The sequence below is a fragment of the Urocampus carinirostris genome, chromosome 4 (assembly GCF_059441175.1).
Source record: "Urocampus carinirostris isolate Australia breed hairy pipefish chromosome 4, RoL_Ucar_1.0, whole genome shotgun sequence".
NCBI lineage: Eukaryota > Metazoa > Chordata > Actinopteri > Syngnathiformes > Syngnathidae > Urocampus > Urocampus carinirostris.
This window is the reverse complement of record NC_142352.1, coordinates 10,290,683-10,317,553: the sequence shown is the minus strand read 5'-3', so window position 1 is coordinate 10,317,553 and position 26,871 is coordinate 10,290,683. Positions and strand designations below refer to the sequence as shown.

The following is a 26,871-nucleotide window of genomic DNA, read 5'->3' as shown; positions in this document are numbered from 1 at the left end:
TGGCCCAGGATGTGCACAGGCTGTTGTGATTCTATGGACTTCTGAATTTTAGTCAGTGCAATACATTGTTTGTTTTGAGATTTATTTATTTTTTCGCAGTTGTGTGTATATGTTAATGCCAATTTAACGAAGGCTGACTGCTACTCTAGTTTATTAAGACACAGTCTGCAAACAAGTCTTAATGGTGGCACAATTTTTTACTTTTCCCCGCTGATTGTTTTTTAAATGTAAGAAATGGACATAAATGACACTAATTGTAATGGCTATTTAACCCTGTGACTTGAAATCTGGTGGGCTTGCACAAAAAAAAGTCGTTTTTCCTCCTCAAATTTGCGCATAAGGCTTTTAATAAAGGTGCGCTATGCAGGCCGGGAATTTACGGTATTTCAGACAAATCTTTCATGTCTAACAAAATAAAGTGTTCTACCGCTGTTGGAACAAAATTAGAAAATAAGAGTCTCTTACCTTGCGACCGACACATGACCCAACCCATAAAAAATGTGATGCTTGGTTCGTAGGCTCATGACCATTCATTTAAAGACACCAGCAGGTGGCAAAATTACAGCATTTTTTAGATGAAAAAAATATAGGGGCATGTTCCACATACACATTTATAATCAGATTACCATATTTTGGCTGTTGGGGCTGCATAAAATATATTGTACATTGCTTTTGGGGGTTGACTAAGCTTTTAAACATTGAATTAGTATTTATAAGCCACAGTATTCTGGGTTTTATTTTCTTTGACCATGATACCAGCTCAGTAGCCTAGATGGTAAGGCGCCCGCTTTGAGACTGGGAGGTCGGTGGTTCGCGCCCCGGCCGAGTCATTCCTAAGACTTAAAAGTGGTCGGCGGCGCCCTCTGTTGGCTGCGGCTGCATCGGCTCGCTACAACGGGTCAGGTGCAATCGACATTTCGTTCTGTGTACATTGTTACACAGAATGACAATACAAGGAAATTATTATTATTATTATTATTATTATAATGTTATACAGTAATCCCTTTTTTTGCGGGCGTAGTGTTCCCAAAAAGTCCCGCAATAGTCTAAATCCGTTTCAGTAACACATATCCAACTGTAACAAAGTAACAACTATAGATATACTAACAAAAACACAGAACACAGAATTCCAGTTGAACGAATGGTCTTTATTGTCCTTGTACAATATAGTACAACAAAGTTGGAGCACTTCTTTCAGTGCAAGAAAGCGATGTGGAGAGCATCGGGGATCCCTAGATCAAGCCATGTCTCCCTCAAAAAACAGCAAGTGTATCGGTTTTCCGCAAGTTGAAACTCCAGCTCATCCATTTTATGGGTAATATATATATGGCATTGGTGCGATACATGCTTAGCATGGGTGGCTTGTCAAAGTTTATACGTAGCTGTAGCAGTAGGCTGGACCTGCGGCCCCGCTGTTACTTTCTCTCCCGACACTGCCCTCAGTCTCTTCCCAGATCCGATAACAATCCACTGGGCACCCAGGGTGATCAGCATTTCTTTGCACTCTTCTGACTTTCCTCAGAGTCCCATTTAATTTATGAATTTATTTTCAATGTAACAATACGTTAAAATACTGGCTGTCACCAAGTTTTGCATTTGTTTTTGGTGGACTCAATTAATGGGGGGTTCAGCCCTGCTCTTTGACTGACTGCATACACCAGCTTATCAAAGTCATGTCCACACACAGAGCCCTAGAATCTGCTGCAGAACACAATGCACGATGAAAATCCTCAATGTATCAAAAACCAAGAAAATGGATACAGCGAGAGATTACTGTGTAGTTATGTGGAATTGGCCCGCCTACATCTTCTTCTTCTATCTGTCTCTAAACCTGCTACATTGTAAAAGCAATTCATTTATTTGTGTTTATTGTGAAAAATCATCTCCAATGCTAGACATTGAAGGTTTGTCGTTTGATGAAATCACTTCAAGCACAAAATGCGTACTCGATCAGGTTTCACAGGAAAAAGCCGAGCTGCAAACCTGTTAACAAATGTCTGCCTTCTTTTGCCCCTCCTGCTCTTATCTACCGCCATGTTTTGATGCCGCTGAATTATCTGTCTCATTTGCATACTATGGTCGTTAAGATGTACTGAGTGTGAAATTGTGCTTTTATTGTGGCCCATTAATCTTGACAACAACCTCCCAGAATCGGATGCTGTTGTAACGACGTTTTTTTTTTAAAGTTTTTGTTTTGTTTTGTTTTTCCTCAATATCTGACCATTTTTTTCCCAAATTGGTGAATAAGTGTAACAACGGCGCTAACAAATCTCCTCGCCCTTCACACACAGTTAAATCATATTAATCAAGTGGAAACACGGAAATAATAACAGCAGAATTGATTAACAAAGCAATTTCTTTGTGAAAGAAAAGAGATGATTGTTTAGCAAATCAACACTTGTTAAATTTTAAATGTCAAAATACTGGATGTTAAACACTCAATCGGCCACTGACAACCTGGAGATGTATGAACAATTCCTAAACGAATGAGACATTCACACGGATGTTTTTCCACCGGGCTATAATAGGGTGAGCCCATTTGCTTCAAATTTAGTGAAGGTGGTGTGATTACAAGTAAGTGATGTATTTATGACTTGTGTGCAGCGCCAGCAGAGACTCCTGCAGTGTCAAATATCACTGTAATCACAAAGCTGTCTTTCAAGAGCTGGCTCCAGCGACCTGTGCAGTTCAGTTTGACACTCAGCAAATAGAAATAGTCACCTTTTATCTGGTGTGCCATATTACTGCTCGGAGTAGTTTGATGTCAATCGCTGCGTCAGCTCCCTAAATCTTTTTCATATGATGCCACAGGACCATCAAGTGTGTACTGCATACATAACAAATAAAAAATTTAAAACGTTTTTTTTAAAAGACATGGTAAATACTAGTAATTGTTTTACACTGACTTGCTATAAATGTAGACTATAAAATGATAAATAACTGACTGGCTTATTACATGATGCTAATTTAAAGTACAGTAATACAGTACTGTAATTTCTATTCCACGAATTAGAACACAGAATTGCTGTTGAATGAACGGTCTTTGCCATTATACAATAGTATAACAACATTGGAGGGTTTCTGTCACTAACTAACGAAGGTATCCGTGATGATTAAAATACAAGAGTCACAAATGTAGCGGTTTCCCACCAGTTGTAACTCCAGGTCATCGTTCATGGTTTATGGATCTGGCGTTGGTGGCATAGAGGCCGGGTTGGCTTGTGACAGTTGTTAGGTAGCCTAGGTCGGACATGCGTTCCCACTATTGCTTTCCTTCCCGACACTGCCCGACGGACCTGATTACTATCCACAGCGTACTAATGGTGATCAGCTTTTTTTTGCTCTCTCCTGACTTTCATAAGAGTCTGATTTAATAGATGAATTTATTTTCAATCTCACGAGCCACTCAAGGCTAGCGGACGCGCTCCTTCCCAGTTTGGTTTTATTCTGAGATTTTGACTGCTTATGCCCAAACCGGCTGTTTACTGACAGCATACACCTACCAACACAGAGCGCCCTTCCTAATCTGTACCCACTGTGTCCTGTTTATTAGAAACACAACGCACGATACATTGATATCAATGACAACAAAGACAATTCACTTCCATTAAAAGTCCGCGAAGGAGTAAACCAGCGATAACCGTAGCGCAAAGTGGCCAGGGGTCTCTGTATTCTGAGACAGAGACAGAGATCTAAACTGCAAAAGACTTAAGCAAGTTCATTTTTTTTGAGTAGACTTATAAGGAAAAATAAAGTCAAAGTACTATCCATCTATTTTCCAAGCTGCTTACCCGCCCTAGAGTCATGGGGTGCTGGAAGGCCCTCTGAACTAGTTGATAAAAATGCTAATAATAGTAAATTAAACTTCCGCTGCACACAGCTTAGCGCCAGGCAATGAACTTTGGGGACCTGTTTACTGAGGAAAGTTGCTCAACTGTAGTCATTTAGCGTGGTAGTGTTGTGATGTAAACATTAGCCAAGTTTCAGTTAGCTGCTTCTAAAAACGTGGAAAAATAGGGAACCAAAGCAACTTTAGAGAAAATGTCTTGATAGTATGTGTTTGGTAGAGCTCCGGCTGTGACGGTGAACTCCATCTTCTTCTTTGTCATTTGCAAAATAAGAAAATGCAGACATGTTGGGCACAAAATCCCCGGGCGAAAGTGAGCTTGTGAGGCGCGTGAGCCGACATCATCACAACATACGTTTTAGTGTCATTTTTGTTGTAGTTGTTTTTTTTTTTGCGTGTGTGTGTTTTTTCTTTTATTTTCGGCCGAATGATTTTTGGTGCCAAACCATTGGTGTATCCCTAGTAATCATCTTACATGAATGCAACATTTGGCAATTAAGATCTTGTATTGTAATCTGCTCCTGATACCGCCCTTTAATGATTGGACCATGAAGTGCATTTTGGCTGCCATAATCATTACAAACATGGATAGTCGGATCATTGTACATGAATGCCGTGGTAGAATTTAAGCCGTGGTTAGGGTTGTTGTTTCGTTGAAATACCCAGCCTAGGGCTGCAAGATTTTGGGGAAAAAAAAGAATTGCAACTTTTTTAGACCTGTATTAAAATTTCAATGCAATTTTTGATTTTAAAAGATTCGTCTGCTGACCATCATTTACTTTTTGATTCATATATCGATGACAAGTACCTAGTAGGTACAAGGGTCTTCTAGATGACGTCATTACCGACTGAGAGTATATGACTGTAACAAAATAACCACTATAGATCAACAAATGAAAAAATACAGAATTGCTGTTGAATAAATGATCTTTATTGTCATTATACAAAAGTACCACAAAATTGGAGGGGGGCTAGCTAGCTGCACACTAGCACCAGGTAACCACGACCTCTGCAAAGTGTCTGAAACCATTCAAATACGAGAGTCACAAATGTAGCGGTCTTCCATGACTTTTAACTACAAGAATCCCTTTCATCGGTAATCGATCTCGCATTAGTGACATACAGGCTCCATTAAGGGTAATTTGTTAGGTTTATTAAGTTGTCGAACCTGGAGCCTAGCTATATTTTTTTCTCCCTACGCCGCCTCAGACGAGTCCCAGACGCCATAACAATCCACGGAGTACCCGCTGGTGCTAACCATTTCATTGCACTCTTCTGACTTTTCTCAGAGTCAGATTTAATTGATGATTTTATTTTCGTTGTAACGAGATGCTAAAGCTACTAGCTGTCACGTTGTTCTGTCGTTTGTTTCGATGACCAGTTGTGGGCCCACGCAATCAGGCTGTTTGAATGACAGCATACACCAGCCTTTCAGAGTTGCATGCTCAGTGTGTGTGCTTGCAAACTTTGCTTCGCCTTTATTGGCTAGTGCCATTAAAACTTGCCTCAGATTGGCCAGTCCGGTTAAAACCCGAACTGTGACAATTCTGGTTGGCCAAACACTCAAAGAGGAGAAAACACAAAGTATAAACTATTAAAAAAAGACACAGTCTCTTGCAATTTACACGATTGCACTACATCACATAGCAATATCGATTAGATTTACTCGTGCAACCCTAATCCTGCACCTGTGCAACTTCAACTGTGTCGCTAATTCTTGAACATTGTTTGTAACCATCTGCAGCAAGATAATGTTGCAAGTGATTGGGGATCATCTGTGGCTTAAATGTGACTGTGGTGGTTTTAATAGCATTAGCAGCACTTGAGCTCACAGGAAATTCTGGCAACAGGGCACTTTATGAAATTATGTCCGTGTAAAGACGTTGTTATTTTAGGGAATTAACAATTGACATAAAGAGGAGTGTCTTTCTGACAATATTCATTGAAAACTTGACTCTTGCATAGCTGGTACACTTTACACTCTCTTGTTTATGCCTTCTTTATCTGGTGATTTCCCACTGCAGTTGTGTGGTGTGCCACTATGTTGAACACCAAGTAATCACTCAAAAAGCAATAGAAGACTAAGGACCCTTTATATTGATTCTTGTCAGAGGCTTATAAGTGAGCGATAGGGTGAAAAAGTATTTAGATTAATTACTGGATTATACATTATTATATCACATAACCAGCATTATCAATGTATTGAAATTTGCCACTAGATAAGCACTCAGCTTGGTCTGACCTGAATATTATATTAAATAATGGAAATTGCTGTCTGATTGGCACAAACCATGCTTAAGCCATAACTACTCATATTGCTGCAAGAGCAGCCTCTGGCCTCTTTGCCCATAGACACACCATGTCCAACAAAATATATAATTTATCAGGCTCAAGACTTGCTGTTAGAGCAAAAAGCCACTCTGAAAATGTACATCATTAGCTGAACCTCCACTATATCTCCCAGCCCTCAATGTTCAGTTAAAAAAAAAAATCAATGTTATCGGCTACCACACAGCTTTAGCCAGCTACATTGCTGAAGGAGACAAACAGCGGGTGAGGCTCATCGATCGATCGAGCATCCATCCACCTATATTTAGAGATGATTAGTTCCAGGATTGTTTGTATTGACTAATGAAAATAGGTGCTTTGAATTCATGGAACATTTTGCGATCAGACCAAACGATTCTTTAACAGTGAGCTCAAACAAACGTGGACGTGTAAGCGTTGGCTGTGACAGTGTTTGAAATAATGATAAAGGAGCTTGGGCTTACTTGGTGAGTGAGCACAAAGCATTTGTCACATGCCTACTGTGCTTGGGGGTAATTACCGTGTGACACAGAACACAGCCAAGTTAACAAATGACACATATAAGGGAGCTAATTGCATGCTGTGGCATATTTTCATAATTACAAACCCCTACCCAGCTCCAGTGCCATCCGCTTGATTGAAGTGTTAGCCTCTTTAAGTATTATCACAAGACACGTGACAGCAAAGCGTTAATCAGGAAAGGGCTTTGCTTCCTTCCCCCAGCTGCCTGTGTTTATTTGCTCTGCATCTGTTTGAAGTGTGCCCTTGCTCGAGTAGCAACATAGTACTGGCGTAGGAAATGTTTGCATATAGATAGTGTAGGTACCCCTGAATTGTTGGTTAGCCCTTGTCGTGATAACATTGATAGTTAGTGTGTTTTCCTAAACATCTTTGTCACGCACACACGTTTGAGGGGGAATTTACGCTCAGATTAATTCCAGGATGTGCACTGGTTCTCCCTGTTTAAATTTGAATAACACGACTCACTTTCCATTTTTATTAAACAATCCTGTTACATCTGTCATGGGAAATAATGCCGTGACTTCTGCTGGATTAATGTCATTGTGCCTGCAGCATGCCAAGTAGCTTTTTCACTGCGTTGCGACTTCCACTACTCCCTCATACCCCCACCCCCGCACACACATCCGTACTTTAACAAGGGCATGTACGTCTACTTTGTAATATATACTCTGTCTGGCAGCACTTCACCTTCTTTACTCACCATCTCTCAACCGTCAGTAGACGGGATATTTTCTGACATTTGGCAGGCCTATCAGCAATTTTCCTCCTCTGGATTTAACACCCAGCCCGCCTGCAGAAACCCAAACATAACCTTGAGCTAAGTTAACCTTGTGCAAATGAGCTACTTAACCAGTCCCTAGAGAATCAATTCTCTGATTATTTTCCGCACCCAGTGTTCATCGTAGGCACTGTATCGAGTGTCTAAACTGTTACCATATAATAAAGTAGGAAATTCTGCTAAAGAGGATGATCACTTTTTAAACCTGAGCTGTTAATTGTATTCGGCTTACTATAAACTCAACTGCAAATGCGCACTGGCACATGTAGCATTTGGCATTGGCTCTTGTCCAAAGTAGTAAGAATTATGAGCAGTGGGAGTTGAGGCACTATAGTCTGCCAGGTTCTGGGTTCCTTCTCCTCCCCCACACTCGTCAGCCAAAAAAAAGGAATGCTTGACTACCTAATGGAAGACCAGTCGGTCTTTGAAACCATGCAATGCTAATAAAATGCTGATGCAATACCACATACATGCCCCTCAGTGGCTGGTAATACACAACTACAGAAAATCATTTCTCCCACTAATGATTTTACATCACGATCATGTCTTGTTGAATAAATCTTTTTGAGATTTCTCGAATCCACCCGAGGATATTGAATATTTGAATGTGAGGCAGTCAAATACTGTGAAAGGAATCACTGTGCTTTTCTGCACCTCCTAAAAATGGTGTCTTTAATTATTCAGGAAGGTTCTTTTCCCGTATCAGTGATTTGTCTGAGAAGCTTGTACAATCAATATGGAGGAGAATATGTTATTATCTCAGCTGTATCACCTATTTTTTCAACTTGTTTTTAATGATTTTGCTGCAAAGAGCCGTAAATAGAAACAGACTTGGATCAGTGGACTCATGATGCTTTCCCTCGAGTATGCTCCTAACAATTAGTGCATGTCACATCGGCTAGGTTCACACTGCAGTCTCAAACGCTCAATTCCGATTTCTTGGAGGGGAAAGCCGATGTTTTTGTGATATTGTTCACATGTCCAACAAAATATAATTTGTATGTGAATTTCTGTGTGAACATCACAATTGTCCCGCATTAACGAAAGAGAATAGCTGACGTCACACGAAATGCGCTCAGTATTTGCGAAAGTACTCATGGCTGTTGATCGCAGAGCGTTTATTCTCCATATACCAAATACCAATTCAATCCAAACCTCCCCATTGAATGCTCTTCATATTGTGTGAATTGAATGTAAATATTCCTAACTACCCCTAGAGGATACTATCGATTAAGGAATGAACCTCCACCACTTGCTTCAGCTGTGAAGTCAAGCGACATATTGTGAGTCACAAAATAAACAATTGATCATCTTCCATGAATGTGTGAATTCGTCACACTCAATGTTTTTGTCCGCCATGGTTTTTGACTTCTCCTCTTCCTCCCGCCTTGTTGGAATGCTGAATAGTGACTGCAAGTCGCATGAATGTGTCTCACAGAGCAGTAGCGTTCAAAAAGATCAGACTTGTGTCGGATTTAAAATCACGTATGAAAGTGGCCTGAGTCTGATGTGAAAAAGAATATGGATATTTGCAGTTCAGATAGATTTTAGCATATCAGATACAGGTCGTGTTTGTGCAAAAAAATCTGATTTTCCTGCACTGTGAACCTAGCCATCTTTGCTGTGATCTTTTTATCCTTTCCCCCTTCATTTTTTCTTACCCCTTTCATGCCCAAATGTCATGCTTATGTAGCATATGTTTTATTTTGTTTAACTCTACAAAGTGCCTTACTGATCCTGTTCTTTTAGGAAGCACACCTATTTATACACATGCTGTGTCTGGAAGTGGTGAGTGAATGGCCTGCCGCATTGGCTTCTTTCCCTAGAGATGAGTCTTGTACTTGAGCTGAATGTTAAACAACAAGCACCACTGTACTTTACCGTGCAGGGACAATGCAATACACAAAGCTTTCCATCCTGACCTCTAGTGTGTGCCTGCACTTCTATGCAGAGCGTGTGCAGGTTCGGTGTTCCCTCTATATCAGTGTTTGTGAGAATAGCGCCTGCAGGCGTGTCAGTGGAGGTTTAAGATATGCGGCTTGCTGTCAGTACCGACACATTTCTCCCTCTGCACTGCTTCACAGATATGCAAATAAGGGCTCCTCAAAATGCAGAGTACCGGATCAGCTTCAATTTATTCCATTCTGCTCTCTCCTTTTCCCCCCCTTCCATCCTTCCTCCCCCTCTCCCTGCTGTCTCTGTTCTTGCTTTGGTTTTCTGTTTGGTGTTCGCTGTTCAGTTCATGGCATGTGCCCCCAGTGTAGAATTCGTGAGAGGTGAGTGAATTTCGACTGTGTCAATTTGAGGTTTCGTACAGAGAGCTGATTGGTATTTAAGTACACATGTCCTTGCTTTTGTTTGTGGCGTCCACATCTCCTTGTTTTGAATGATAAAACAGTTAGTCGCCGTTCTGCTCTCAAAAAGGCTATCTCACCAACACGCAGTGTCATCAGTAATCTAGTCTCCGCATAATCTAAATGCCGATGTCTATCCGCTGTGATCCATTCCAAGCCTGCACTACATTTACATTCTAATTAGATGAAACCAAGGCTGCTCTATAAGGAGTCTGTATAATGCAGTTGTTCTCACCTTTGCCAAGCCCCATTGTGTATTTGAACAGAAAACGAGGAAAAAGGGAGATGTGGCTTTTTAAAGACCTCTTCATCCAAATGATTGTGTAGTCTAACAAGAGGATTTCTGGTCTCAAGAGGATGGATTATAGATGGAAAAAAAAAAAGAATAAGAACAAGTGATAAAGCGGTATTAAGTGTTACTATAGATGTACCATATATTTCCCACAATCATTTGGGTTTGACATCTAATTGCAGTTTTGCAAGATTATTTTAAACATGTGTTTAAAGATGTTGTTATTGTTGCAACATCCCGATATACAGTACTTAATTGACCACAATCCTCTAGATCTTTATTCTAGACATAGCCATGTCGTAACTAGAGTGGAACTTGAGAAACAGGTCAATCCAAAGGCCAATTCCTGGAGAGAATGGTTAAATTGAAACAAGTCCAGTTTAGGGTCAGCGTTTTGGAAAAACCTTGTTATATTAGCATTTAGCCTGCCCGAATACTTTCGCAATCAAAGGGTAACAGCGTTTTTCTGCAGCCAGCTTCACAAAATCAGCTCCAAAAAAATCCTAATGTTAAAAAAAACGAAAAACTTTTCATTAAACCCATACATATTTACAATATCTATCACTGAGGCTGCTTACTTTCCTGAAAAGCACATGTACCTTAAATGGCTTAAGGATACTTCAGTTTTGACACAGCACAGGACTGATGGTTTGCCCATTCTTTTTTCTGTCTGATAGGCTTTCATTCTGTACGTCTAGGATAGGGAACTGGTGACAGAAAATGAAACAACTCCAACATCCTTTTGCATACAAACAGCCACGTATATTGATGAATTACATTATGTCCTTGGTACTCTGAGAGGATTGGCTTGATGACACCAATCTGTCCTCCAAATAGATTCACGCACATCTGCGTACTGCAATTGCAACATGTACAACAACAGCGCATGCCCTAAACCTTTGGTCCACCATTCCCACAATCAGTTTTGGGAGAATGTTTTGCCCCATTCCACACCTGCATAAGTTTACTTCTCTTCATTGCAGAAAGCATTTAAACACCTTAAAATCTGTTAATTTGAAATCTCCAGTAAAGATTCATTGTGGCCCCTGAAATACATTTTAGGTGGATCCATGTATTGTATTGGCACGTCTGATTAATGGATGTTCAAAATCACAGGAATAAAACCGTAACCACCCATACTATGTTTATATTTAGCAGAATTTAATTTGTCATTTGGTTGACGCAGTTTTTAATGATAACATTTCACTTTAGTTGTATCTTTTCTGGTAATAGTTTTGGGAATATTTTAACATACACTTAAAGTAACTGTAAAAGCCAGTGTAGGTGCCGCTCCCCTTGTAACCGTAGAAGTTAAGACAGAAGGTAATGGAAAATCAATTTTTAAAAATAGATGGATGTCAGATTTTTACCCCTGCAGTCAGTGCTTTTATTTTGTGTGCACTTCAAAAGTAGGTGGTTTAATGTTAGATGAATTGATATCAAGCCGGTTAGCTACTACTAGAATATTTCTTCAATTGTTTACTGGCACCCCCTCCAGAGAGACAAATGGCATATTCAAAGTCAGTTTTGTATGTCTTGAATTTTAAATCCAAGCAATGTTCGCTATTTGCTTGCATGCATTGAATAATTTCAGCTTGAATGGAGAAATACGTTGAATAACGGTGACACAAGTCAACTTACTGTCAAACACGAAGATTGACAGTCAAATAAAGGAACTCTCTGATGCTTATGGTCAATTTCTCATCAAAATTTAAGACTATTCCACCAGTCAAAGCGAACCCTTCATTTAGAGGGCAAGCTACATTATTTATGTATATATACACACCGTCAAATTCACACAAGAAGGCTCACCTGATAATAAGCCGCACCCAGTACTTTTTTTAAAGGAAAAGCCATTTTGTATATACATAAGACACACCTGACTAAGCCGCATGTGCCCACATTGAAACATGAGATATTTACAAAGAAAGACGGTACACAAAAAGAGTTTTAATTGTACACGCTACCTTAACCCCTTCAATTTGTTAAAAATAAACAGACTCTTAAAATAATTCCCAATACGGTAGTTAGTGATCCCCTTTCGATTGACAGGTTTTTCACAATGAGGGTTTGTTCATGCTAGTTTTATTCATGTACAAAGCTCAAAGTTACATTAAACCTGCGTCTTTATTTACACATATATTCCTCGTGTCTCACTCTTACCTTTACTGGCAGCCGTTAGAAAAAATGCATTAATTGGTCGCATCATTGCATAAGCCGCAGGGTTGAAAGCTTGGGGAAATACTCGCGGCTTATAGTCCAAATTTTACGTAATAAATGTGTGGGTGTGTGGTGGGGTCAGCAAAAGACAAGCCTGGGCCCATACTGACCATAACAAGTGACGTTTGGACCGACCCACAATTCAGGCGGGGCTGATGAGAAAACAAAAAATATATATATTTTTGCAAATACAAAATATGTTTTTTCCTCTTATATGCACAGAACATTCATATTATAATATCTCTTGTTGTTGCAAATAGTTTACACGCGTAGGGTTCCTTCAAAATCCGCATCAGATACTGAGTAGTCATTGGTCAATTTTTTCTCCAACTTATTTCAGTAAGACCTGAACCAATCAATAATCAACACTTCATATCTAAATGTGTCTTCTCACTTCTTTGCACTGATTACATTTGGGCTTAGGGGAGACACCAGAGAGTCTAAATTAGAGCCACAGGGAATTAAATGAGAAATACATTATTAGAGCTGTCACAAGTGTTAAATTATTTTGACAGTATTATTGTAACCTCAAGAGTATTATATGAACTGCTTTTAATACAGCAATTGGGTGACTTACTTGAGTGTATGTAGATGTCTGAACTTTAACTGTGTTCCTTAAGTAAAATGATGTTGACATTAGAAATTGGGTATACCAACCCAATTAGTTTATTATTTTAAGCTTATTTTAGTTTGTTCAAATGTGACATTAAAATACAATGACACATCAAGGTAGAAGTTAGTTTTGTATTAATGTAAAGGTAGAATAGTCTTAAAATATTCTCGAAATGGTTCGAAGGAATCGGTTAACAAAAATGTATAATAAACCTTGATTAAATTTTAGTCTTGGTGAATTATCTTTATTCCTAATTTTGACATTGACAACTGAAGCAATGACACTTTATACTCATTAATGAAAGACGGTTTCCCAGTTCAATCCATGTTCTGTTACTTCCGGCGCCGTCACGAATGGCAGCCACTCCAGCAGCTCCCGTGTTATTTTCGCTACTTCACTGTCTTGTACTACGGACAGACTGAAGAGATCTTTTCTTCCTCATGCCATGAGGCTCTTTAACTCCACCCGGCAGAGTAAAGGCCCACATTAAACCACACCACCTACATTGGATATTACCGAATCTTACTGCAATATGTATTCTGTGTAGCACTATTTAGTTACTCTATATAACACGCTACAGTGGGCATTTGCACGTCACACTGGGTATTTGTATATTGTATTCTTTTGGCTTTATTATTGTACTGTTATCAGCTCAGGGATGCTGCTGGAAATGTGAATTTCCCTTAGGGGATGAATAAAGTATCTATCTATCTATCTATCTATCTATCTACCTTTTATTGTCTTATACGATTATTCTTAAGTTTGAAGTTTCGTGTGGATTTGTCTCAATAATCAAAAACACAATGTTAACGTACATAAGTCTTTGAGCCATTTTACTCTCAACTGTAATTTGAACAACTTGTAACCCATCCAAACAAAAGTCTCAACAATAAATTCGGGATGAATAATATATATCCTATGCCTTATCTTGTATGTGCTGTATATTGGACTGGGCTATGTACAACTAAGAACAGCAAGCCTCTTTACACTTGTTTTTTTATCCTCTATGAAAACAGAATACCTCAAGCTTTTTGTACTCCTTTCCTGTGTTAATAGGTTTGCGGCAAGCTCTTCTTTCTATAGCCTTCTGCGCTCATCATTCGGAAGACCCGTTATTATCGTACGTCAAAGGGTTTGAGTGAGATAGCTTTTGTGCTATAATTAAATCATAATAAATAGACTAATGCTAGCTGCTACATATTAATAACCAACAACATTTTTATACAGTTTGGCCTTGGGGGTTTAATCTTTCTATCTATCTACCTACCCTGGTCATATCCCTCAAGAGGGGTGACCGACAGCAAGACAAACTCGTACAAAAACAAAGAAAATGTAAAAAAAGGGGAAAAGTAGCAAAAACACACACAAATATTTTGGGAGATGGCCAACCCAAATGACCAAACACCCAAACAAGTTAAGCACCTCGGCACGCAAGTTGGTTATGCTTTCGTCCCTCCAGATGAAACGGGACACAAGAAAGCGGCCATGTTACTCTGATCAGGGTGACACAAAACACTCTTCTGTTCAACAGCAGGGCCCGACAGCTTTCACTGCTTTACCTCTGCCGCATCATACAGGTGCCCTGCCCATCCCTTAGAACGCGTCTAAACATCCCACTATCCTTTTACAACACCTCTCCACTCATTCCTATCAGCACCAAGAGCCCTAGCTTCCACTATATTTAGACCTCTTTCCTGCATAGCACTCATAACACGTCAATCGCGGCCTTCCTCTTGGCCTCTTTCCATTTACTTCTGCTCTTTAGATGCTCTTTAACATTCGCTCCTCATCCATTCTCTCCATCTGTCCAAACCAACCGAGTATTCTCTTATCTACACGCTTGCTCAGTTACAGTACTACTCCAGTTCTGTCTCTCACAATTTAATTTCTTAATCTATCCAATCTTGTCACTTCTAACATACTCCTTGAACACTTCATCTCAAAAACATTTAATTTCCTTTTCAAATCTCCTTCCAGGCTCCAAGTCTCTGCACCATACAACACAGTCGGCACAATCACACTCTCATATATTCCCCTCTTAACATCCATACTCATACTCTTGTTGCTCATTACTCTCCTCAGAGCACCTTGCTTCCTTGATTCACTCTGTGCAATACCTCGCACTCCATTCCACCAACTGCACCCACATCACAACGCAAGTACCTAAAGCTTTCAAATTTTTCCAGCACCTGGGGATTTAAAATTTATTGAAAATCCCTGAAGTTTCTTTTCCAAACCAAGACAAAAAGTAGATTAGGTTCAAACTGCTTGCAGCAACATATTCCAGGCATCATAATGTCATCCCAGCAACCAGCAACACCTTTGCTTTCCTTGACCTGTCAGATGCTGGTTCTCCGGTGAGTTGTGACGAGCTGTCATGTGCGTGACTGAACCATTTCTGCAGCATGTTTTTTTCTTAGAGGAATCACTCAGCCAGGGCAGTCTGTAAAAACAGCTCTGGGCAACGGAGTTCTAAAAGAACGAGTGATGCGGAGGGGCTGTTTTCTCTTCAGTGGGACGCATGCTTGACATTTCTCCCCAATCCCTTGCAAACAGCATGCAAACAAGCCTCCAAAAGCACCTCCTCTATCCACTTGTAAATGAAGTCGCTCGCAAGCCAAGGACGTGAATCTAAATTAGGTGTGACTAACGGCAGGATGGGAATCCAAGCAGGGGGTTTTCCACTCACTGTTTTGCTGCTGTCATGCTCAACTGCAAGGTTTGCATTCACATCCACCAGAGTGTCATCAGTTTGCTTTCACATTCTAAGCGCTATTAGCTGGAGCTTTAGTGTAAGAATAAGAAAAGTGTCAGCCATTGGGCAAGGCAAGGTGTTCTTTTCAGAGAAACTGGCACTGCATGGTGAGATGGTTACGCCTACGTAATCCTGCCACTAAGAAATCAGTCATTCTTTCAATTAAAATAACCCTATGGGATTCTCTACCTCTTATATAAAACTATCACTTCTAATTGTGATGTATTTAATTAGACTAACCATTTCTCTGCTTTTGGGTATACTCCAGTTTGGCTTAAGCAGTTTATCCTGTGTCAATTGTGTAAATCAAGCTATCGGAATTACAGATTGGCTGTTCTCTGCTAAACAGTTTTGAAGTAATGGTATATAACATGGCAAAATCATGTTTATCATCTAAATAGGTTGTTCTCAACTGGTCTGACTTGAGCAACCACCAAACCACCTAGGTGACAAACTGAAACCACAATCAACAAAAAAATGTATCGTATAGTGTGTATGTGCAGTTTAAATAAGAGATATTAGAAATATATTGCGGCCAGCACGGCGGAGCAGTGGTTAGCGCGTGTGCGGCACAGTTCTAAGGTCTTGGGAACCTCCTGTGTGGGTTCAAATCCAGCTACCGGACTTCCTGTGCGGAGTTTGTATGTTCTCCCCGTGCCTGCGTGGGTGTCCTCCGGGCACTCCGGTTTCCTCCCACATTCCAAAGACATGCATTTCAGGTGGATTGGCCGGTCCAAATTGTCCCTAGGTGCAATTGAGCGAGCCAGTTGTCTGTCCCTGTCTGCCCTGCGATTGGCTGGCAACCAGTTCAGGGTGTCCCCTGCCCACTGCCCAATGATTGCTGGATTGGGCTCCACCACCCCCACGACCCTACTGAGGATAAGCGGTGCAGCTAATGAGATGAGATGAGAAATATATTGCCACTTTTTTATTTTTTTTTTCAACCAAAATGACCAGCAAAAACAAAATGACTTGCGTATGAGATGACCTAAAACTGCTTTGAAAAATAGCCACCTACTAAACTTGACTTGAAATACTTAAAGAAATGCTTACCCCAAATAGTGTACCTAAACAACGATAATTGTTAAATAATGCCGACAATAAAGATTAGTATACTAGTTGATAAAAGCCCAAAATATCAAATTTTAAACCGTATACGATACCTCCAGCCGGCGCTTCAATGCCAGACACCATTTTTGTATTTCGCAATCATATCTTTCTTTTACTTGATCATTGTTTTCACTATTTTCCACTTTTCCTTCTACCTTGTTATTCTTGGAACTTCTTATTATGGGCAAAAAAAGGAAATAAAACAAACACAATCACTATAAAATGAGATGCGGTCGTTCTGTTATGAAATTTCACTTTCACTTTTTAATTTTGATTTGTGACCCTAATTTATGTTTATTTTCAAAAGAATTCGTATTTATTTGGCTATTACAGAATAAAAACTTTATAGGATCAGGTTATCCAATTTTTTGGGGCTATTGGCATATATGTGTCTTTATAGCATAAAAATGAGAACCCACATTTCAACTGTGCTTTTTAAGGATGCAGGATAATTATTGAGCCAATTTATATCAGACCAATAAAGGCCGATTATGAAATCATAGCTATTGGTCTGATTGAAACAAATAGACCTGATAATTAGTCACTTGGAGCCATGCTGAAATATTCAACCAGTCTGTACTATTTAAGAACGGTTCCATACATTAATATCCTTCATTATTATATAGTGTGATATTTTTTTTATGTAGTAGGAACTCAGTTGGTCTCTACACCATGTGGAATAGGAGTGCTAGATGTGTGAGATATTCCCCACAAAGAAATAATTGGATTTAGTGTCTTTCATTTTTTTTCTAAAGCTTGCAGTTAGGTTATCAGAACCGGTCTCTAAAAGCAGAATTTGTATCTCTTATCGGTTTCCGTATAGGAAAAAAAACAGCTATTGTGCATCCCTAGTGCTTTTGGTTTTGCTGGGTTCGACAAGACAGCACTTTTTCTTTGGAAGTGATACAAGAGTAATGCCACAACAAGCACAAGATGATATAATGATTTCTATGTCACGACTTCCATTTTGTAGGTTTTTCTTTCTGGCCCGCAGATGACTCCCCTTCACCAGAAAGCGTGTCACATTGTTGCCAAACATAAAATCCGTGTGGATTAATGCACCTCGTAAATCCTTGTGAAATCTGGACACAAGCGGTTGCCATGACTACTGCTGCTTGGTCTTAGGCATGTTTTATCTTCTCCACTTCTGCGATAGAGTCTAAATAATGATACTAACAAGCCAAAAGTAGTCTTGAATTATTGAAATGTGCCACTGCAAATGTAGTTTGTTTTTGTTTATTTGTACATATGACATTTCTATCCCAAATATGTTAAAACAAGCACATCATCAGTGAGACGTTTCATTTCAGGTGGATGGTTGTTTTGTGTCTTCATGTCAATCGATGGCTCTGGCTTTTGTAGCATTGGTAATTTTTTTCCTCTTGGCTGACCTGGAGTCCTCAGGGGATTATGCTTTGCAGCACCAATGAGCTTTAGTTATCCATGATGCACAACGGCAATTTAATTAGTGAATATGCTTTAGCGTGTCTGGGCGTCTGAATGAGCATTTCGTTGTCCAATTTCGATGGTTGCAACAACCCGTGTTCTTTTTATGGCCTCCTTTCGGCGCGAACTCCGAGCAGTGCAGCAATCAATGGGAAATTATCTCAGCCAATCGATGGGCTGGCCTTATTCTACTTCATTCTCCCTCGGGCCGGCTCCTGAGGGTCTGTCCTACACAGCTGCTTCTCTTTGTCCTTCGGCAGCTTCACAACCTTTAGCAATATTCACCCTCGCATGTGTACTGAGCTTGCTTGGGAGATACTTGAATCCTGCGCCTTCAGGCAATCAGAACTAGGGATGTAACTAGATTCAACAGTCATGCTACAACAGACCTGGGCACTCAGGTCCTCGAGGGCTGCACTTCTTGCCTGTTTTTTTTTTTAGGGTTTTTCTGCTCCAATACCGGTGATTCCAAGCTTGGTAACAAGCCGGTAATTTTTATCACCTGAGTTTAGGAAGAGAAACCTCCATAATCATGCAGGACATGATACCACAAGGACTGCAGTGCCCAAGTCTGCACTACGATGAGTATTATGATGACCACACAATTTGAAAATTTCCACAATATTGTGGTTAGGTGGTTAATGTTCAAGCAAAGCTCAGAACATTATAAAGAGGAGAGGAGAAACAATATTTTCTAATTGTGGTGATAAAAAATGCGCCAAAAACCTTATTTTATGCATACAATCTCTATGTTCACATGGGATCAAAATTGGTTTTTTTTGTATTATTCGGATGAATTATTACAACATATTGTGGCAATTTTATTCTTGAGATATTACCATTTTATCGTTATTGTCAATGTATACTTTCTCTAGACCCTGCATCTTTGAGACTAGTTAAAAACGATCAACTTCACTGCTTAATTTTACTTTGGTTTTTGGTTAAATGTCAAAATTTCTTCTGTCCCTGAGACAATATTCTGCAACCATAAATACAAATTATATATATATATATATATATATATATATATATATATATCTCATCTCATTAGCTACACCGCTTATCCTCAGTAGGGTCGCGGGGGTGCTGGAGCCCATCCCAGCAATCATCGGGCAGTGGGCAGGGCACACCCTGAACTGGTTGCCGGCCAATCGCAGGGCACATGGGGACAGACAACTCACTCGCTCAATCACACCTAGGGACAATTTGGACCGGCCAATTCACCTGACATGCATGTTTTTGGAATGTGGGAGGAAACCGGAGTGCCCGGAGGAAACCCACGCAAGCACGGGGAGAACATACAAACTCCGCACAGGAAGTCTGGAGCTGGATTTGAACCCATGACAGGTTCCCATGACATGAACTGTGCCGCACAAGCGCTAACCACTGCGCCGCCGTGCTGCCCATATATATATATATATATATATATATATATATATATATACACATACCACTGTCTTAAATAAAGTCTGCTCAGGGCGTGCATCTTTTACGTCAGGCGTACAACTTACAAAACGTCTCTGCCCGGTTGGCCGACAACTTTTACAAGGAAAAAAAAAATCTTTCGGTGTTTATTTTGTTTGTTTGTTTTTTCCAAATCAAACGTGTACTTTATTCCGATTTTGAAATCTTTGTTCGGTTTGGTAATTTTGGTTCGTTTGGCAATTTGCATAATCGGTAGCCAATCAGAAGCCTGCATCGAATAACTTCGTGCTTCCGGGTTTTCCAGAGCGTTCTAAGGTCGTGCATTTGCATATCATTTTGCAAAGTAGACGCACAGAGAACACAAAAAAAATGGAGAAGTAGTTAGAAATCAAGCCAAAACCTCAGCCCCAGAAGAAAGATTCAAAAGAAGCTAACAAAATTTATGACGTTATAAAACGTAACGTACATTAAAAGCATCGCGGAAAGAGGAGTTTACGTTGCTTGTAGCAGACGACGCAACCATGCAATCATGAATGAAGATGAGTAAATACAGGTAACATACTGATGGCAGATGGAAAACAGCGATGTCATATACATACAATGAATGTTATAAGTAGATTTATAATAAACTTGATTTCAAAGTGTTGTTCTGTTATCTATTCTGTTTATCAATCGTTAATACTTTGCAACAATGTTTTTTGGGGGGGGGGATTAGTCGTCTTATTGTGTTTCAAGTTGGGAAAAATGAGGCAGGCAACTTTTCAGAGTTGTCTGCCCTGGTGTCCGGTAACTTTTTGTCATGAGTTTCAGACACTGATATACATACATATATATATATATATATATATATATATATATATATATATATATATATATATATATATATATCCATACATCCATTATTTGCACTGCTTATCCTCAGTAGGGTCGCGGGGGTGCTGGTGCCCATCCCAGCTATCTTTAGGCTGTGGGCAGGGGACACCCTGAACTTGTTAGCAGCCAGTCGCAGGGCACACAGGGACAGACAATTCGCTCGCTCATTTACACCTCGGTACAATTTGGACCGGCCAATTACCTGACATGCATGTCTTTGGAATGTGGGAGGAAACCGGAGTGCCTGGAGGGAACCCACGCAAGCACGGGGAGAACATGCAAACTCTACACAGGAGGTTCGATCTCATGACCTCAGAACTGTGCCACACACGTGCTAACCACTGCGCCGCCGTGCCGCCACATATATATATATTTTTAAATAAATTCAATAAAGTGGCTCTGTTGTGTTAATGAGCTCTCAACATCTAATATTTATTCTCTCTTGTAATACATGAGTAGAACACTGCTCTCACACCTCATTCCATAAGAGAACACAATTCGGTGGCTTTGGTATTTGATCAAGGTCTTCACGCAGTGAAGCAGCACTTAGTGGGAAGAGGGCCCTTTGATTGACAGCCATTCATAACAGTGAGCAAACAGCAGTTCGCTCAGGCACCTTATTTATTCCTCCGCTACCCACCGAGCCAGGCTGTAACTTGACAACGTGAGAAGAGAGCACAAGTGAGAATCAGCACACCATTTTTCTCCCTCGGGTAAACCGCAGCAAAAAACAGCCGGCTAATGTCAGTGTCGGACAAGCGGGATATAGCCGCATTTGCAGGCGATGCACCAAACCAGACACTTCGGCCTGGAACCAAGGCAGCTAAACCAAAATCCAGCCGCCTTTCTATTTACTTTTCTTCAGCGACATCGTCAAATTCTCCTTTTTAAGAAGAATTTTTTTTTTTTTTGCTCCAGGCAAATGTTCTCAAAGTGATAATAATGTTTTATAACGGCGGCAATTGCCGAAGCAGTGAAAGGGTTGGACTTTATGGTGCTTAAATGGCAAGGAGTCAGACTGTTTTAGCAGGTGCACTTAAAATATGCTGGCCCGTGGTTTTGCGCTTTCTTCCTTTTTCATATAGAAGGGATAATGATCCCACATATAGACAGTCCTGCTAATGTATGAATTGCGCTCTGGCTTTGCCTGCTTGATATTAATTTTTTGCTTCTTTAAGGAATCAGAGTGATGGCTTATTTTCCGGAAAACTTTTTCCCAGCACATTTACAAGGAACTGTCCATTTAATGTCCCTTTTTTTGTGTACAGTTATTTTTTTTAGTTATACAGTAACCCCTTGTTTTCACATCTGTTGCATTTGAAGAAAGTTCCGCGATAGTCAGGAAGACGGAGACAGGACCCACTCGTGTAACATTTCTCAGTTTTATTGGGAAAAAGGGAAAGGAGTGCACACACGGTCCTGAGATCGCTGGTCGCGGGGAGTAGGTTGCTCAGACGCGGAAGTGGGACTTCGGTGGCGGGCGGTGGCGGGAACGGAAAAAAACGGGTAGAAGAGCAAAAATGTTATCTGGATCGGAAACAAGTCGAAAGCCAGGAGAGGAGAGTAGACGTGGTCGAGAACAAAAACAGGTTGTAATTCGGGACAGGAGAGCAGACGTGGTTGAGATCTTAACAGCTCATAACTGGAGACCAACAGGAGCAAAAGCAGGCAAAAAAAGGACTTGTCGTGTAAAAACAGATTCGCAGACGGACCGACAAAAGGGGAGTGACAATATCTGCCTAATAGAAACATTTATACGACTGCAACAAAATAGCAAAACAACAAAAATAAACTCACAGAACACAGAATTAAAGTTGGAAAAAAATGGTCTTTATTGTCATTATACATTAGTACAATGAAATTGGAGGGCCTCTCCTTTCGGTGTAAGAAAGCGATTTAGAACACCCGCTGGCTAGCTGCATGCTAGCATTGGGTATCCTCAGATTGAGCCAGGTCAGTATGATGATCATAGTACAATTATCCTGAATCTATTTGTTTCCCATTAGTTGGAGCTCCTGGTCATCCGTTTTATGCATAATGGATCCAGTGGTGTTGACATACAGGCTCAGTCGGGGTGGCTTGTGAGAGTTGTTACGTAGCTTAGCTGCAGTGGGCAGGACTTGTGGCAACGCTATTGCTTTCTCTCCCGACGCCGCCTGTCTTTTCCCGGAACTGATTCCCATCCACGGAACACACGGTGGTGATCAGCATTTCTTTTTGCTCTTCTGACTTTCCTCAGTGTCCAGTTTAAGTAATCAATTTCAATGTACTGAGCCGCTAAATCGTAGCTTGCCCCATGCTTTGCTATATGTTTTGGTGGAAACAGAGTTATATGCATGCCACGCTGTTTAACTGACAGCATACACCAGCCTATCACAGTCACCCTCACATTCACGTCCACCCAAAACTCAAACAACGCCCTCCCCACCCTGCTCCCGTGATAGCATTTTCTGTGTGCTGTCTGTTGCAGAACGCAATGCACGATACGTTGATATCACTGACAGTAAAGACAATTCAATTCAAAATCCGTGAAGTATCAAAACCGCGAAAAGTTAACCGCAATACAGCCAGGGATTACTGTGCTAGTTTTAACCATTTTTACATGATGAAAGGAGGCAATTATTGGAACACAAGAATTGTTTTGGAATGTATCATTGAAGCAAAACACCACGCTGAATGTCTCCAGTGGAAAGTGGGCATTTTAAAATGGCCAAAAGCTCTAAAATGTTGATTACGCTGATGATGCCTGCTTTAATAGATTTGCTGATCCTGTGTGGTAAATTGCGTAGCAAGCGCTTTTGAAATTTCACAGACAGCCACAAGAGGAAACTTAAGATTTACGCGTCTTAATGGGATGACTGAAGGAGGAACGAAGGAAAATTTTTTTGCAGGGGTTGCGTTCCAAGAAAGTCACACTATAGTCAAAACCTGCGAAGTTGAAATATTTATTGATCTATTAGATATCTGTAACGACTAATAAATAACAACTTTAGATCTACAAATAAAAATACGTACACGGAATTGCAGTTGAATGAATTGTCATTATTAAAAAAAAAAGAAATGTAGAGAGCGATGGGGTAGCTGCACGTTAACATTGGGGATCCTCAGATTGAGCCAGGGCTCCATGATGACACAAATGTTGCAGTTTCCCACAAGATGTAGCTCAGGTCATCTGTTTTTTGGGTAATGGATCTGGCGTTGGTGAGATAGACTCTCGGGCGTGGCTGGTGAAAATTGTAACATAGCCTAGCCGTAGCAGTAGGCCTCAGTCTCTTCCCGGACCCCCTAGAGGTTCATCAAATTCTTTGGGAAACACTGTTACAACAGTATTTATTCAACGTTCAAGATATCTAAGTAGTGTTAATCAAATATAATCGCTTTTATTCCAAAAAGACACTGTCATTTTCTTTTTGCATGAACTGAATGTTTTCAATTAAAAAAGTGCAACAATGCAAAATCAATTTGAAATACCTGCGACAAAATTGTGATAATCATTAGTTTTCGATGTATTAGTTTATTAGTTCTCAAAGGATATTCTATCTACTACACACATTACTGTTGAAAATCAAACTCATAAAGTGCTCACAAAATGCTGTGTTTCCCCCACACTGTATTTTGAAGGGTTAGGGTTAGATTGAAGGTTGAAGATTTGACGGTGTGCAAAAAATAAACTGCTCATGAATGCTGATTAACACCGTTGCATTGAAATGTTTGTATTTGTGGCAATATCTTACCTGACAGAATATATCTTCAGGCAAGACACTATGCTTCTTCTCCTAAATGGCCTTGGCTTCATTTCATGGGTGAGATGGTGGAGAGAAGAGTGATTTCATGTGCGTTGTCGCGTTTTGTTTTGTTTTTATTCTGAAATGAAAATGGTGAAAGTAAGAAAAGCACTGTTTCAAATACAGTCCGAATGCCAAACCCCAAAAGAGATGACAAAGGAAGAGTTTTTTTCGAGTGCATCTAAGCATTTGGCATACTTGCACACTCAACAAAAACCTTGACAGATGGTGTCAGGAAGTAGAATATTTTGAAGTTTTGGACACCACCTTTAAATATTTAACCAATTATATTTTAGCAATCAGATGTTGCTAGGTTCAGAAATCTAACCAGAGGCCTTCACAACAAAATCCTGAAGGCCGTGTGCCATAATATCAGTCTTTGGCTAAACCAAAAGCTATCCCAATCAGATTCCAAGTTGGCTTTTGAGGCAGCTTGTGGGCGTAATGTCACCGGTTTTTCACAAAATTTCGAAAGCATTTCACAAGCGAGAAAAGTTTTTTGCCCCTTTCAGCCTAGAGGTAATATCTTGAGCCTGGTTTGTCCGCAAACAACACACCACTAATTCAGACTGGATCTGAAGGCCTAGGTGTAAAAAGTCACAGTCTGCCATTACATTCACTAATACTTGCTTTAATCCTTTTGAATTGTAACATCAAGTTTTGTTTTATTTATTTATTTTATTGCTGTCCATGTTTCCGGCAGATGTACATTTTCAGTACCGTATTGGAGCGCACCATTTTTTATTTTGCAGTCAACAAAGACTGTATTCTAATCTCTTTCAGCACGGATTAAATAGTCTCGTCGGCCTTTTACCGCCGGGTATTTATCCTTGCCCGTCTCGGAGCGCTCACTCGGCTCGCTGTCCGAGGCCGCCTCTAATCAGCGGGCCTTGAGCTCTCGCAAAGGTCAGCCCGTCCTTTTGATGGTGTTTTGATTCATCTCTTCCTCTTCCCCTCCTCTCGCCCTTGCCTTTCTCTTGCAGGGAAGCTGGAGAGTCACTACCACCAGGGTGCCAAAAAGGGGCTAGTAGCTTCGGCAGCCGATTGATCAGGGAAGGAAAACGGTGGTGGGCCACAGTCCACAACTTGGCCGTCTCGTTTTCCCAATAAGGGACGTTGGTTAGATTGACGGGTAACTCAAATCCTTCTCATGGGTTTGATACCCACACCGGTGAGAATTAACATGTGATTGAAAATCAAGATTAAATGTTTGCAATTTTATTAAAAGATGGTACATAAAGGATGTAAAAGTCATGTTTATTTGTATAGACCTTAATCACAAAAAGTCCAATAGGGGCTCCACAGACCACTGTTACACCATCCCCTTGATCTGAAACCGACGTGAGGGCAAAGAAAAACTCGAAAACATCGCATGGGGAAACTGAAGAAACCCTGAGAAGGGACTGCACAAGAGGTAATCCCCCTTCCAGGGTGACCAGGCTGCAGTGGATGTTGCAAGGGCATTGGCAGACAATACACAGACATCTTTAAGATGAAATATAGGTAATAACAAAATGTCCAGTTTGCAGTTTCCTGCCCCCAAATCTTAAACGATGCAGCAGGTTGTAGATGATGGCGTCCATCAGGTTCAAGTGCTGGTACGACGGCTCAAAATGCATGCACCGTGCAACTACCAGGCTCATCACTCTTCTTCGAGGACAAAAAGACAGGAGTATGAGGTCAACATCACTTAAGCTATAGAACAGGGGTCGGGAACCTATGGCTTGCGAGTCAGATATGGCTCTTTTCATGAGTACATATGAGCTCTGAGAAAAATGCTGCTTGTGCAAATTTCCTCTGCAGCGTTCCAATTCTGAAAAGTTCAAAATCCAGTTTGATGCGTGCATGGGTGAAGAATTCTTGATATTTCAAGCTCTTCAATCCAGTATGTAATGGGCACAGTCTCAACTACACTTTACAGTCAAGATGTCACACCAATAGACCTCGTTTTGGCTGTCCTGAAATAAGCTTACCAGTGCTGTGTCAATTACATTTTCTAAGAAAATTATTTGTTGGAGTCTGTTCAACCCTTTTTTTTAAGAATTAACCAGGTAATGACATAGTGACAACATGATAAATTGTTCTTTTGAAATTCCAAAAAAATAATTGCAGTTAATAGGCTTCGTGGACAAAAAAATAATAATTATTTTTAAGCTGTGAAGAGAGAAGAATTACAATATTTTTGTTGTATTAAACAAATTTGTTTATTCATCTTTTTACTGATTTTGCCATGATTACTGATGTGACTCATCTGTGCCCGCTCCTTTGGCTCCAACTGCCTCGGACTCTGATTGGCTCCCGATCAGTATTGTACCCACTCCTGTCTGTCCCCTTTCGTCAGTCTGTTTGCGGACCTCAGTTAACACTAGGCAAGCCTTTTTCGACCCTGACACCTACCTGTCCCATTTTCCCATCTGTTCCCCAGCTTCGTCTCGGTTTTTGTCCTCGACCACGTCTTCTCTCCTATTCCGGCTTACGACTCGCTTCGGACCCCCGACCACTGTCCCGGCTACTGATCTGTTTTTTTTCCGTCCCCGACTCCGC

General features: G+C 40.4%; 1 protein-coding gene across 1 annotated transcript in view; it reads left to right on the top strand.

Moving 5' to 3' along the window:
- trip4 (thyroid hormone receptor interactor 4) overlaps positions 1–25,581 on the top strand; it is a 76,147-nt gene extending 50,566 nt beyond the window's left edge. The window contains exon 13 of the mRNA XM_088333153.1: positions 25,311–25,581. Coding sequence (XP_088189279.1) covers positions 25,311–25,375 — 65 coding nt within the window. The 3' untranslated portion in view covers positions 25,376–25,581. The remainder of the gene's footprint in view (positions 1–25,310) is intronic.
- The last annotated feature ends 1,290 nt before the right edge of the window (positions 25,582–26,871 follow it).